This window comes from Orycteropus afer, unplaced genomic scaffold, assembly GCF_000298275.1.
Source record: "Orycteropus afer afer isolate SDZICR_OR568_19922 unplaced genomic scaffold, OryAfe1.0 scaffold00112, whole genome shotgun sequence".
NCBI classification, from domain to species: domain Eukaryota; kingdom Metazoa; phylum Chordata; class Mammalia; order Tubulidentata; family Orycteropodidae; genus Orycteropus; species Orycteropus afer.
In genome coordinates, this window is record NW_006921699.1 from 5,563,621 (window position 1) to 5,578,653 (window position 15,033).

Below are 15,033 nucleotides of genomic sequence, written 5' to 3' on the forward strand. Positions count from 1 at the left end.
GATGATCGTTCTAAGGAGTATATCTACCTAATGTAAATGTTCGCCCATATGCCTGTCTATTGTTTGGCTGGAAGCCATAAGAGTGAACTGAATTCCATACTAGGGGCCATAGTCTCAGGGGTCTCACCAGGCTCTATCAGACCAGTAAACCTGGTCTTTTGATTTTTTGTTCCACATTGTTCTCCCATTGTATTCAGGATCTCCTTTTGTGTGCAGCTTTTAAATAATGGAAAAGGCAGCTAGCCTTTTTTGGCACCAAAGACTAAATAAGAACCATATGCACCTGTTCCGACTTACCTTACAATTTGACTTAAAGACTTAGGAACAGATCTTGTTTGTAACCCAGGGACTGCCTGTAATTATCCTTTCAGCACTGTACCCTCCTCACTCAAATGCTCAGAGCACTAGAGCCCTGAGTTCTGAATATGTCAACTATTGCCTTTATGATCACAACATCCAAATTACATATTCCAAGAGCCATAAACCATTTACTGTGCACTCTTCTAACACACTCAATGATTCTCAGGTTGCAAGAGAATGTCTAGATGCTTCTAAGTAGTGGTTTAAACAAATACTCTCATTATGACAATCCAGAGTTGTCTATTCATATTCCCATTTCCATTTAAAAAAATTTCTAGAGTAGGGTAATTCATCTCAGAATGAGATGGAATTGGGGAAAAAAAAAAAAAAATCCAAAGATCTACAAAGCAATCATTAAGATTTTGTTTTGAAGGAAATCAGAGTAGAGATCAAAATTAAGGGCAAGAATGCTACAGCAGCACTGAAGAGCCATGTACCTAGACCTCACATCCCTTTACCTACCCAGAGGCTCGAGTGCTCTCACTGCCATGCTAAAAATCTTGACTTGTATTTGACTGGCCTACCTACTAAAAAAAAAAAAAAAAAAAAAGTCACTGCTGTCAAGTCGGATCCAACTCATAGCGACCCTCCTTGGGTTTCCAAGGTGGTACCACTAAAGAATTAGATTGCCTAATCTTCCTTCGGAGGAGTAGCTAGTGGGTCTGAACTGGCAGCCTTCTGCTTAGCAGTCAAATGCCTTAGGCACTATGCTACCAGAGCTCCTGGCCGACCTACTACTTAACCCTTTGCCCCACAATCAGTATTGTTATGGGGATGGGAGAGTAGGTTGGGTCCTGGGCTTAGCTTTGTCACTAATTTTAGTTAAACATCCTTTAAAGGATTCAAATAAAGTGGTAGTGTTTTGTTAGATCAAGGTAGAGATCAACCACTCTTCCTTTGCACATAGCTCTGGGAAACAAAATGCTCAAGACCAAATGTCACATGGCTTCTGTTCCTGCACCTCTACTTGCTAGCCTGCTGTATTTCACACACACCATGGATCCTCCCCTCACTAATGCTAGGAAGGGCCTTACACTGAAAGGAAAGCTGGACCCCAAAGCAGAGGCATAGCCTACATTTGCTGTATTTAACCATGTCTTATGAACTGGCTAGATGCTCTGGTTATGCAGTGGTTGAGCATTCAGCTGCTAACCAAAAGAACAGCAATGTGAACCCACCAGTGGCTTCGTGGGATAAAGATAAGGCAGTCTGCTTCTGTACAGATTTACACCTTTGGAAACCCTGTGGGGAAGTTCTATTTTGTCCTATAGGATTGCTATGAGCTGGAATCAATTCAAGGGCTTGGTCGGTTTGGTTTTGGTGTGATCTGGCTTATTCCTGAGACATGTTTAGACATACCTGACCCTGGAGTCAGGAGGTCCACTCTTCACTAGGCCTACAAATCTGTAATTGGCCATCAACCCTACCCCCAGGTTCCACTCATAGCTCAATTTTGGGGCACAGTTCTGTAACTGCTGCAAAACCTGAACCAAATCAGACCACTGAAGGCCCCTGTAAGCTCAAAAGGTATGCTAAGCCCCAGCTGAAGCACACAACAGCCTTCGAAACTTCCAATTAAACCTTTCACTTGGGCATCCTAGCATTTTGTAGGGCAAGGCACACTCTTAACTCCCTTTTCTATCTAGTCTATGGCTTCCACTAAAGGGCATTCTAAATCATCTCTTGAAAGAATGTATCTGGTCAGGTCCATTAAAGTTCAAATGGACTTTCCCACTGACAACACTGTGTGGATGGTTGAGGAGATTGTACCCTATGGCTATCTCAACAGATTCCAAAGGGCTCTAAGCAAAATGAGTCCTATGCTGTTGTTGTTATGTGCCGTGAAGTTGGACCTGACTCATAGCGACCCCTCCCCTTGGGTTTCTGAGATCGTATCACTATGGAAGTCAACTGCCCAACCTTCCTTCCAAGGAGTGGCTGGTGGGTTTGAACTGCCATCCTTCTGATTTGCAGTCAAATGCCTTAGGCACTCTGCTACCAGAGCTCCTTTCAGCTCTTGGGAGAGAAGAATTTTAGTCCAGGTATGGCAGGAGACACAAATCACATTTTGTCTTCTGCCTAGCCCCCTTACTTATCCACTGATCTTTTGTATGTTCAACTTTTGAACCACCCAAACTTTTGCATGTTATAAATTAATACCTGTAATCCACACTTCCCTCAAATTTATATGGTTAGCTGATAAATGAACATTTTAACCTATTTATAGGATAACACATCTATAATCCAACAGTGTCTTTTCTGCAACGTTCCATTTTTGTCTAAACAGCAATACTTACCTGCACAATTAAATATATAGTAACATAGAAATAAAATGTACTTCCAGTCCTAAGACATAAAAAACTACAATTGAAATATGGAGATTATCAGACATATCCAAAATAATGTAACTACAGCTTTACTAAGGTTATTCACTAAAATGAATGTATGCGTGTGAAGGAAGAAGGGGAAGAAAAAAAAAATACTTAAAAAAAATAAAAACTTTATACAGCTAGAAATATGTCAAAGAATGTGATACAGTAAGTTTAATTTAGTTTTTTTTTTTTTAAAGTCTAGCATCCTGGAAACAGAACTCACTTAAAAACAAGAAAGCCTATGTATGACTAAACATTAGGGTAATTTCCAGGAACACACAACACAGGGCAGGTAAAAGTCACTACTAAAACAAAGTAGGGGTCACATGGTACACTTTAATTATTTACCAAAGCTCACAAACCACCACCAATCACCACAAAACCCCACTTTCTTACATTGGTACTTAAGCAAGCAAGCAGTGGTTCTTTACTTTAGATGTAAATTACAACCACTTGGGAAACATGTATTTGTAGGTCTTTCTCCAGACAATTTAAGTGAGAATCTCTGGGGCTCAAGGTTGAAAACCACAAAAACAATCATCCTTTTCCTATTAAGATAAGTCTTTCTGAAAAAATATCTAATACTAACACCCTACACTTCCATTTAAAATACATACATCTATTCTAACCAACAAATGTTCAATATGCAGACAAATAAAGGGAGAAACGAGTCAATGTTTGCTTAAGATACTCAAGAAATGAGCCCATCATCTTACCAATTCATTTTCCTTTATAACATTCCAAAGGAAACTTCTGGAAGCCTTAGTCTACAGTATTTGGAACACTCATTCTTTGACAAGCCTTTCTCCTTAGAACAAGGTTTTTAAGTTTTTATGAAAATCTTGTTTTAATCTGTTACTGAGAAATAAGTAAGATCATCCAACTTAGTAAAATACCATCCAATCACATTTATTTTTAAAGAAAATCACTACACTTACCAGCACACTTTCCTTACCCATTTCACAAGCAGACAGGGTACTAACACTTTCTGGAATAAGACAGACCAAAGCGTAGTCATTTTCCACAATTAATTTAAACCCTGGTAAATCACTCTAAAATGAAGCCACCCTGGCCACAAACTCTGTTCCCAAGACTTACTTCAGGGAATATGTACCTGGATGACAGTACCACACATCAGTTATAAGATATGCATTCCATTAGAGTCAATTCTTGAATCACAGGACCTGAAAAATAGCTGCTTGGTGTCTAGATCACTTGGGCATCGGGTTAAAACTACTACACACAGGTGAGTTACTTGTTCAGTCAGAAAGAAAGAGCATAAAGCGACAATAGAAAAAAAAAAAGAGAGAGAAAGATAATGTATTTCTTGTGAAAGTGTAAGAGTAAAATGAAATGAAGGCATGTAGAAAAAACGAAGAACTTATTCCAAGTCTCCTAGATACTACCAGTTGGATATGGAAAATGCCAATACTTCCTTATCAGTTCCAAACTCAAACACAGTTCAAATCAAGGAAAACTTTTATTACTATCATCATTCAAGTAGTGATTAAGTGTCCTGAAATTTGCCCTGGTAGCTTAAGATGATCAAGTATTAAATTTAGTCTCCACAGAAGAACTTTTTAAACCTCCTGATTCTACATAAGGGCAAAAAGTAGGAAAAAAGAAAAAAAAAATTATTAAAGGCTTAGCATAGCCACTTCATTTCAGGTGCCATTTTTGGGTGAATATTACATAAAACCAAAACATGTTCCAGCAATAGTTTTCTATTTGGTCTCACTAACATCACTTAAAGTGTTTAATACAACGTAGTGCTTTAGCAGCTTTCTTATTTGGGACAAATTTAACTTCACATGGCAAGTAATATACAAATAGCTTATTAGGAACTTACCAATCTGTCAAGCATTTTAAAGAGTTCATGTAACATACAAAACAATATAATATTTATAACCAGAAACTGCATTGACTGCTAAGTAGACACATCACCATCATGTGGTTTGTTAACTCTGCCTAACACGTATTATTATTATTATTAAAACAAAAAAACCGTAAATCTCAAGTTATATGGTTTTACATCAGGTCCTACTGGAATAGCACACAGACTTCCTTTCTTGCAGACAAGTTAACATTCAAGAGGAACCCACGAAGAGCATACTGGTCAATCTGACAGACTGTACTATCTGGACTGCAGAAAGTTCTGAATTGAACTGAAGAATTGGCAAGGAGTTACCAGAGAAATTATGCAGTGGCCTTGATTTTTATTTTTCTTTACCTAGAATTCAACAACTTTAAAACTTATCAAGTTGATTTATCTTTTTAATAAACAGCACCAGTCTTTCCCATTGATATAATTAAAATTTGACCTTTTCAATTCTTAGTTCACAAGTTTATTATGAAAAACACTGCTCTTCTGCAGTAACATCGTCTTACAGGAGGGGGAAAAAACAGTTCTGTTCAAAACAACTCACCGGATTCTGACAATAACAAAGAACAACATGGGGCTAAGACTGAGAAGGGAAATAAACTAAATGCAGACAAATCATACAATTAAATTAAACGGTATCCCTGAAAATAAACAAAACGATTTCAAAACTCACAAATAGAGGGGAGGCCTTGGTACTTATTTTTTAAAAATGTTCATTAAGCTCCAATGATTGTTTGCTGCTATCCTTATCTACAGTCATGCTGAGTAAAGCTATAGCTAAATGGAAGTTAAATTGTATTCATGAGGTGTTAATGTTTACATCTTAATATCTGCAGTCTCTCAGAGAAAGCAAAAGTAACTACAAATAGCGCTATGCCAGAAACTGGTTTCTTGACCAACAATGTTGCTTCAGCATGCAATGAACTGGTTCATTCTAAAGTGGTCACGGCTGTTGATGACAAGAGGCTTTGTATTTTTATATGGCACATCTTTTGGTCCATGTGAAAACAAGTTTTTTGAATGTTAACTATTCTCTGACACTCTGGAGTTACTGTTGCTCTTCCCAATTCCATTAGGTCAATATATGGTTCATGGCAATACTGTACAAGTTTAAAATTTCATTACAGGAAATAGTCTGGGGTACGACGAGTAACATGTGGCTCGCCTCTGCGTGGTGCTGGGTCAAACTGCAAGCTGAAAAACAAGACATATTTATTGTTTATATTCCAAGACAATAAAGTACTGAGATCAAAATCAGAATATTAATCTTTCAAACTTTACACGTTCTTCTTCTCCAGTCTAATTGCTGCTTGCCTTAATGTAACAGTGTCCTAAACGCAGCCTAATTGTGTATTTCAGAAGGGTCTGCTAGATGCACTCACTCCTTTCCAGAAAAGCCAAAATACCTGCAGCCAGAGAGCTGTGCTTTTCTTCTACACTGTTTATAAAAGGTTTCTATTAAATGAAGTTTAAAAAATCTAATGTAATTTCGTAGCATAGTGCCTAAGGCACCTGACTGCTAACCAGAAGGCTGGCAGTTCAAACCCACAAGCCACTCCTCGGAAGGAAGGTTGGACAAACCTACTTCTGTAGTGATACTGCCTCGGAAACCCAAGGAGGGGTCACTATGAGTCGGGGCTGACTCGATGGCACATAACAACAACAACAACAATGTAATCACATCCTCAGGATATATGAAAACATGGGCTTAAAATTTAAAACCCTAATAATTTATATTAGGGTCTATGATAAGTTAATTTCTGTTGATGCGTTTCAACATATCATAGGTCCATTTTGTAGAAAATGCAAAAAATCAAATTAGAATCTGATTTAGTATGAGCTCTTTAACTCTTGGTTTACTATCTCATTGAAACTATGTATTCACATAATGCCAATCAAATACTCATATGTAAATACTTACAAAGAATATTTTAGAGTATCATCAAGTTCCATGATTGCAGCTTGGTTACCACAACGATAACAATAGTTTGGAGCACTGAAAATTGTTACTACATTCCGGTCATGGCACCAGTTATAGCCCTACAAAAAGAAAAGAAAGGAAATTAAAAAATCTACTTTTGCTTTAATTAATACAACTAAAACTGACTATATTCAAGAGAAAAGATGATCTCCTCTACCCTGGAAAAGCCTTAAGAAAAACTATTGCTTTACTTTAGGTGATTTAATAATTCTTCATACCTTGAACAATATTAAAAATGTAGATGTATTTATTTTTTCCCAAATTACGAAACTAGTTTTTTTTTTTTAATTAATAGAAAATAGCACCAATCACCAAGAATAAACTGCTGATTTTATGAGGCCTTCTGTAAATGCACCAGTATCTTACCAGTCTCTCTTATTGCAGACACACCAAACAAGACTCATTAAAAATGAGTATTTATATGGACATTCCTTTTGGAGGCAGTCTGGAGACCAGAACCTTATTAATTCTCATCAGTCAGCTGAAGACCCTTAAGCTGACCACTGCCCAGGTACAAAGGAAAGATGCCTCTAGGATCTCCAGCCTCACTACCCAAAGTCCATCTGAATGCATGAAATACTTTTTAAGTACTGTTCACAAATTCTTTTCTCAATCTTTAGAAAAGTCAGACTTTATTGACAACAAACACATAACTGTATTACTATTAATCTAAATAGGTCCTATTTTAAAAGTGTACTGATGAATGCTGTATGCTAAAAAACTGAAGTCTGTTTCCTCTTAGTTTGTTCTTTCAAATCACCTGTAATCCAAGCTAAAATACCACTGTCAACATTTTGGTTTATTTCTTCCCAATCTCTCTTTTGTATATAACCAAAAAACCAAACCCCCTGCCGCTGAGTCGATTCCCACTCACAAAGACCCTGTAAGGGCTGAGAACTCCCTCATAGGGTTTCCAAGGCCATAAATCTTTATAGATCAAACAGATTGCCACATCTTTCTCCTTGGTATGTATGTACGTTAAATGTATGAAACAAACAAAATCAGGATCATAAAATGTTACAGCCCCTTTTGCAACTTAGTTTCTTACCCTTAAAGTCCCAATACATTTAAGAATTCTCTGAAAACATGCTAACTGTGTATTTCATGTAATCAAAAGCTTGAAATTTTAATTCTAGCACTTGCATCTACTAAAAGGGCTCAGGCTACAATGGCAAACTCATCAGAAAGAATATATGGAATGCTTTCATTCATTAGTTTAAAACTCCTTAATATCTCTGTCATTAAATTTACTTTTAAAGCAAATCACATTTTAAAGAATGGAACATACCTCCATTACCAGCTGGTGAGCTCTAGACACCAACGTGAGTCCATTGGCATGATTAAATGTCTCAGAAATATCTTGTCCAAAGGTATAACCAGCTCCTCGAGGAGATATACCCCAACCACCTCGGTCATCTGGATCTGACCACAGCAAATCACACATTGGACCCTACAGAGCAAGTTCAAGTTATAAACTGCCTTTTACAATTATAGTCAACATAGAATTTTAGTAACACATCAGAAGTAGCACCCTACTAAATCGCACCTTTTGAATGGTGTTTGTGGAAAGCAGTAATAGATTTTTTGCAGTGAAGGCCAAATATCTATGTCCTAATGTTAGCACAAAAAGTACAACACAACTTCCAGGTGATCTTATGAGGCACAGCTTACTATCAATGAGCCTCAGTAACAACATGCCCTAACTAATCAATCTGCCTGTAGAATGTAGATCTCTATGTTAAGCAGTATAATCTAGCCGTTAAGGCTGAAGCTCTGAAGACCTGACAAAATGAAGTTTGTGATCTTCTAAAGAATAGGGTCAATAAGAGTATCCACACTTCATGGGGTGATTTAATTAAATGACATAATACATATAATGAACTAAGTTACAACTGAGTTTCTCTTTCCCCTAAAAGTTTTCTAAAAAATTCCATTAGCAAATAAAAGCCAGTACCTCATGAGGAACTTCTTGTAGGCGATCAAGTGCTCTGATGTGATCCAGTGTATCTATGGATGGTGAGAGGCCACCATGTAGACAGAAGATCTGAAAACAGTGGTTTACAATAGTAACCTTACTTAATAGAAGCTTTAAATATTCTGGATTAAGCTGCAGGTAGTTGACTATACCACTCAGCCCACTTGTGTCTGTGTTGTACTTGAACCAGGTTTGTCTTCACAGGGTCTATCTCACCTCCAGCCCACTCTAAACTACAGGTACACGTCTTCTCTCTCTGATAAGTTATTGTTATTGCATAGAGACTCACCTCAATCAGCTCCTTTAAGAAAATGTTTCTCTGGCCTTAAGCCCACCTCCACCCCCCCCCAAAAAGAGAACAGTATACTCATTCTCACAGAATATCTCTGCAAGTTCTTCTGCATGCCTCTACTAAGACCAGTAAATAACTAATTACATCTTCCAGACTTGTCCAGAAACATCCTGTGAGGATGGAAGGGCTACATCTCTAATCCTGGCATTCCAAACATACAGTTCAGTGCCTGATACAAGAAGGTATTTAAAATTACGATGGCTGAATGAATGCTATTAATAATATCAACCAAAAAAAGTCCACAAGGGATGTGAGAGTAGGGGAAAAAAAAGACTGGTACTTTAACATTAGCAAAGCAAATTCCTGAAAATAATCAGCAATATGAATTTAAGAAGAACCACATACCTGCCCATCCACCAAGGCAGTGAGAGGCAGATAGTCAAAAAGATCTGTAAAATATTTCCATACATTTGCATTTCCGTATTTCCTTAAACATTCATCATAGAAACCATATACTTGTGTGATCTGTCTACTTTCATGATTCCCTCGAAGAATAGTGATGCGTTCACGGTAACGAACCTGAAACATAAAACAGTCACCTCTTTAAAAAAATCAAATGACAGTTCACGAAACTTTCAAGGGAAATCCAGAGTTCCAATTTTGTTGAGAAAAGCATCCCTGAAACCCCACATCATACCAAACTGAAATCTGCTACCCTATCTCAACTAAAAGCAAAACCCCCACCACCAGCTTTACATCAAGCATATTTATGGAATATAGAACTCCATGAATGAATTTTCTTATAGTTCAGTGATTTTTAGTAAATTGGTAGTTACGCAACCATCACCACAATCCAGTTTTAGAACCTTTTCATCACCCTAAAAAGGCACTTCATGCCAGTCTGCAGATACTCTCTGCTCTCAGCAACCAGTGATTTACTTTCTGTCTCTAGACAATTTTGTAAACTATGTAGGCAGCTTTGCTTAAAGTCCTTATTTTCAGAAATTTCATATAAATGGGATCATATAATATGCAGTCTTTTATGTCTGGCTTCTCTAACACAGCATGTTTTATGTTCATACATGTAGCACAGATGAGTGGTTTGTTCTTTTTTATTGCTGCATATTATTTCATTGTATGGCTAGAATACATTTTGTTTATCCATTCACCTGCTGATGAACATCTGAATGGTTTCCAGTTTCTGGCTATTATAAATAATATTGCTATGAGCATTTGCATGTAAGTTTTTGTAGATGTACTTTTCTGTTTCTCTTAAATGAAATCTTGGGGTATAATTGCTTGTCATGTGCTAAGTATATGGCCTACTTTTTCCCCACAAACTTTTGATACTATCAATCTTACTGATTACAACAGCCATTTTAAAAAGTATAAAGCAGTATCTCATTGCAGCTTAATTTCCCTAATGACTTACGGTGTTGAACTTTTCTTCATGTGCTTATTTGACCATTTTGGAAGAAGACTGGGCAATCTACTTCCATAGAGATACCATCTCAGAAAACCAAGGAAGGGTCGCTGTGAGTCCAGTCTAACTCAACAGCAGTGAGGTTTTTGTTTTTGTGTTTGACCATTTATGTATCTTCTTCAATTAAATGTTTAATAAAATGTTTTGGCCATTTTCAAACTGAAATTTATTAAGATATAAGAGTTTTTTTTTTTTTAAATATACTCTGGACATAAGTATTTTTATCAGATATTATTTGTAAATATTTGCTTCTAGTCTGTAACTCCAATTTCATTTTCTTAATGAAAAAATTTTAATTCTGATGAAGTACAACATATCAATTTTTTAATGGATCATGATTTTGGTATCCATTCTAAGAAATCTACACTTAACCAACGGCCACAAAGTGGTTTTTTTTTTTCTTCCTAGAAGTTTCATAGTGTTAGTTCACACACTTTGATCCATTTGTGTATGGTATGAGATAAAGCTCTAAGTTTCCTTTTTGCCTAGGGACATCCAGTTGTTCCAGCAACATTTATTGAAAGGACAATCCTTTCCCTCCTACGTGAATTTTTAAAAGTAGCACATTCGTTCCTCTTCTTAGCACTGGGATTAATCCTGGGCTTTAAGCATAGGTTAACTTGCAAGGCTGTTTTCAGAGTTCACAAAATGACCTCTTATAACAGCAGAAATCTTCCATCATCTAATCTTTTAGATTTATGAACACATACATCACTTGTCTAAAATTCAGCTTTTGTAAAAAACTATATCTCATCACTTCTCTAATATCTGTGACAGAATGATACATGTACCATTCTGCATATTCTTTCATAAAAAGAGGTCTGCTGGCTAGAAAAAAAAATTGAAGATCTTCACCTACACATTTGACAAAGCTATAATAAATACCTATCATTTTGCAATTTCTTTTCAATGACCATTTCCACTGTTCTAAAACACTGATGTCATGTTTAATGTCTGCAAAATATTCCACTGAGATAAATAATAAATAACTTAGATATCCACCTACTGGATATTTAGATCAATTTTTCTTTTCATGATAGTAAAGATAATGCTGCACATTATCTTTTCACATAAATAAAGCTCTTTTACCACTAGAATTTCTTCCTCAGTAAAATTTTAAGTATAGGATCACTGTGTCAGAGGGTACAAACATTAGACATTTAGTACATTTCAATCCTTTGAAATACTTCAAAGGTATCTAGAAATGTAATTAGATCACCTCTCCAATTACTGAACTGAAGCTTTTATTTGACCAGTTCTCTGACATGTTTTCAAATAATGTGATCGGGGCATTCTCTTTCTTAACGAATAACTCTTCTGTTTATACTCTGTCCCATTCTTACTCAGAATGAAAACAGACTTACAATTCATAAGCATAAAACCTGAATACTTTGTATTCCTAAATATGGTGTGCTGTTTTAAAATTTAACAGTCAGATGAAGAAAATCACAAATCAAAAATCACTGGGAAAATGTCCAAATATAAAATGGAAATTACCTTAAGAGCTACAAGCAGTGTAACTGTTTCAACTGAATAATATCCTCTGTCAACATAATCTCCCATAAACAAGTAATTTGTATCTGGTGATTTGCCACCAATTCTAAACAGTTCCATGAGATCATGAAATTGCCCATGTACATCTCCACAGACAGTGACCGGACACCGAACCTCTTGCACGTTGGATTCTTTCGTCAGGATTTCTTTAGCCTATAGATGGGGAAAAAAGTAAACCAATGTATTTGGCATTAAACATTAACACAGACGAGTTTATTTACAGTTGATGCATCCTAAGGATACACTCAGTATAAGATGAAAAATTATTTTAATGTTCACTCTTTGCAGGTATTTATGATTCCATTGAAATAAGAGAACAAAATATAGCGGGATTCTATCTATTGAATGGCTCACTTCCGATACACAGAAAAGTATGTATCAAGATAAGCAGCCCAGTTTTTCTCATCAGTATCGGGAATTTTTAGGCTATTAGTTGCTATCTAGGTAACTGCTAAAGACATAATCATTCGCAGACTTACAAGACCTATGAAACATCGAGCAAGACACTCAGGCTTCCTGAGCTCTGGAGTTCTAACTATAACACTGGGGGCTCTAGAATTCTAGCCTCCAAGGAGAAGTTTGGTAGAAGTGTCTGACTTTTTAATTTTTGAAAGATATTAAAATTTTGTTGTATTTCTTTACATTCCTTACACAAAAATGTAAATTTTTATTTTACAGCTGTGGTTGTTCAATAAACATACTTTTAATGCTACTGTAAAAAGTTTTATGGTAGCTTATGCAGCCTCCCATGTAATCACAAATTCAAATATTAAAGGGCAACATACCATTTTACTCAGTAAAAACCCTATCATTCATTCATTTAGTATTTATTGGTCATTTACTGTATGTCAGACACTGTAAAGTACATTGGGAGATAATCAAATCATTTGCCAAACCATCTGAGTGACTACCATGTGTGAGTCTCTGTGCTAGTCAGTGAAGATAAAGTAGTGAACAGGAGTTCCACTGCTGTAGGGTGAGAAAGACCACAAATATGTGTACAAGAAAGAAAAGTCAACTGTGTTAATTGCCATGAAGGAAAGAGAGGAGAGTAACCGGGGAAGACCAATTTAAATAAGATATCACAACAAACAAGACAGCCCAGAAAAGCACACAGTCTAAAGGAAGAGTCAGACAAGAAAATGATCATCACACAGAAAGGCCAAGTGATTTAACATTATATTCTGTGTAAGCAGCATAGTGTTCCAAGATCACAAACACTGAGACAGCTAAGAAAACTGTCTACCTGGGGTCCAAAGGATGGACATGAATTATTTATAGCAAGGAGGTGGGAGTAGAAATGGGAGGTGGTCTAGTTCAGAGAATGCAATCATGTGTATAAAGTCCCAGAAATTATGGGGAAAGTTAACACTATGACTGAAGCATACTATTTATTACTCAGGATGGAAACTAGAAACTAGATTGGAGTCTGGATAGGGTGATTAAACATGCTACTTTTAGCAGAGAAAGTCCCTCACCCCAGGAAATCCCTGAGTCTAAGGCAAACCATGGGAGTTCTGGTGCTGTAGTGCCTAAGCATTTGACTGCTAACCAGAAGGCTGGCGGTTCAAACCCACCAGCCACTCCTCAGAAGGAAGGTTGGGCAATCTATTTCCATAGTGATACTGCCTCAGAAACCCAAGGAGGGGTTGCCGTGAGTCAGATCCGACTCGAGGGCAATGGGTTTTGGGTAAGGCAAACCACAAGTGGTCAATCGAGGTAAGGGTGTAGGAGAAGAGAGCACAAGCAGTGACTGATGGATAGTAAACAAGGGACTGAAACTGAAGAACATGTCTAATAGCATCAAAAGGAGCATCAAAACAAGGATTCACTGACAGAAAAATTGATGACTGAATTTCGCTATCAGAGGAATGGCCAAGGAAGTGGGTATCTAAGATGAGGTAGACTTTAAAGGTCAGTAGTATTTAATGATCTATCTACCACCAAGTTTTTTGCCTAGTCTGTTTCCAAAACAAATCCATCTACTTCTATCTTTATAACCATTGCCTTGGTATAAACTATTATCACCTCACCTGGAGTACTACACCAGCTTTCACACTAAACTCTGTGTATCTACTCTTTCTCCCTCTAATCTATTTTCCACATAATAAAGTAAATGTTTTTTCTAAAATAATTAATTTAGTTGTTGTTGAGATGTTACATTGTTATTAGGTGCCACTTAATCGGTTCTGACTCATAGCAACTACGGACAACAGAAGGAAACACTGCCCCCAGTCCTGCACCATCCTCATCATCATTGCATACTTGAGCCCAATGTTGCATCACTGTATCAGTCCATCTTGTTGAAGGTCTTCTCTTTCTTTGCTTACCCTCTACTTTACCCAGAATGGTATCCTTCTCCAGGGATTGGTCCCTTCTGACATGACCAAAGTACATGAGATGAGTCTGGCCATGCTCACTCACCTCTAAGGAGCATTCCAGCTATACTTCCTCCACGACCCACTTGCTCTTTGTTCTAGCAGTCCATGATATAGTCAATATTCTTTGCCAACACAAATCAAATGCAGCGATTTTTTTGTGGTCTTCCTTATTCATTGTCTAGCTCTCTAAGTCAACCCCAGGGATACACGTGAGGAGAGACAACTCAGGGATGCCCAAAGCAGCAGGCCAGAAGAGCAGGAGAAAGGGGATTAAAAGCCAGGAAGCCAGACAGAGGAACAGTCAGCCACAGGGACATAGGTGGGCATAGGTGGGGGTGATACAAGAGGTTTCCAACAGCAAGACAAACTTGTCTGTCGGTTTGTCCTACTGTGGTGACATGTAGACGTGAGTTTTGTGGCTGAGCCTTTAGTGTTTAAAACCCAGCGAAATGCACCTGGTGCACAGGTAACAGACTAGCTTATAGACTGAGACAGACTAGGAAGAAGGAAGAGGCTGTCCACTTCTCAAAGAATACCAAAGGAAACACTGTTTGGTACATTACCGTGCAACTTTATGAATAGTCCGTTTAGGCTAAAAGGCTCTCAAAATAGAACTGGGAAAGAGCTGAAACATCTGAGTAAACTGTTTGGATAAGACAAAGCTTTCGAGACCTCCATTTGCTGATGTGGCACCACTCAAATTGAAGAGAAACAGCCGCAGACATCCATTAATCATCGGAACATGGAATGTAC

The 15,033-nt window shown here is 37.3% G+C and overlaps 1 protein-coding gene across 1 annotated transcript in view; it reads right to left on the reverse strand.

The window, feature by feature from the left end:
- Positions 1–5,735: 5,735 nt before the first annotated feature.
- The window catches only part of PPP2CA (protein phosphatase 2 catalytic subunit alpha), a 35,618-nt gene continuing 26,320 nt past the window's right edge, over positions 5,736–15,033 (reverse strand). The window contains exons 2-7 of the mRNA XM_007943758.2: positions 11,843–12,052; positions 9,268–9,441; positions 8,550–8,639; positions 7,884–8,045; positions 6,536–6,654; positions 5,736–5,808 (exon numbers count right to left, since the gene is read on the reverse strand). Of these exons, the coding sequence (XP_007941949.1) occupies positions 5,736–5,808; positions 6,536–6,654; positions 7,884–8,045; positions 8,550–8,639; positions 9,268–9,441; positions 11,843–12,052 (828 nt within the window). The remainder of the gene's footprint in view (positions 5,809–6,535; positions 6,655–7,883; positions 8,046–8,549; positions 8,640–9,267; positions 9,442–11,842; positions 12,053–15,033) is intronic.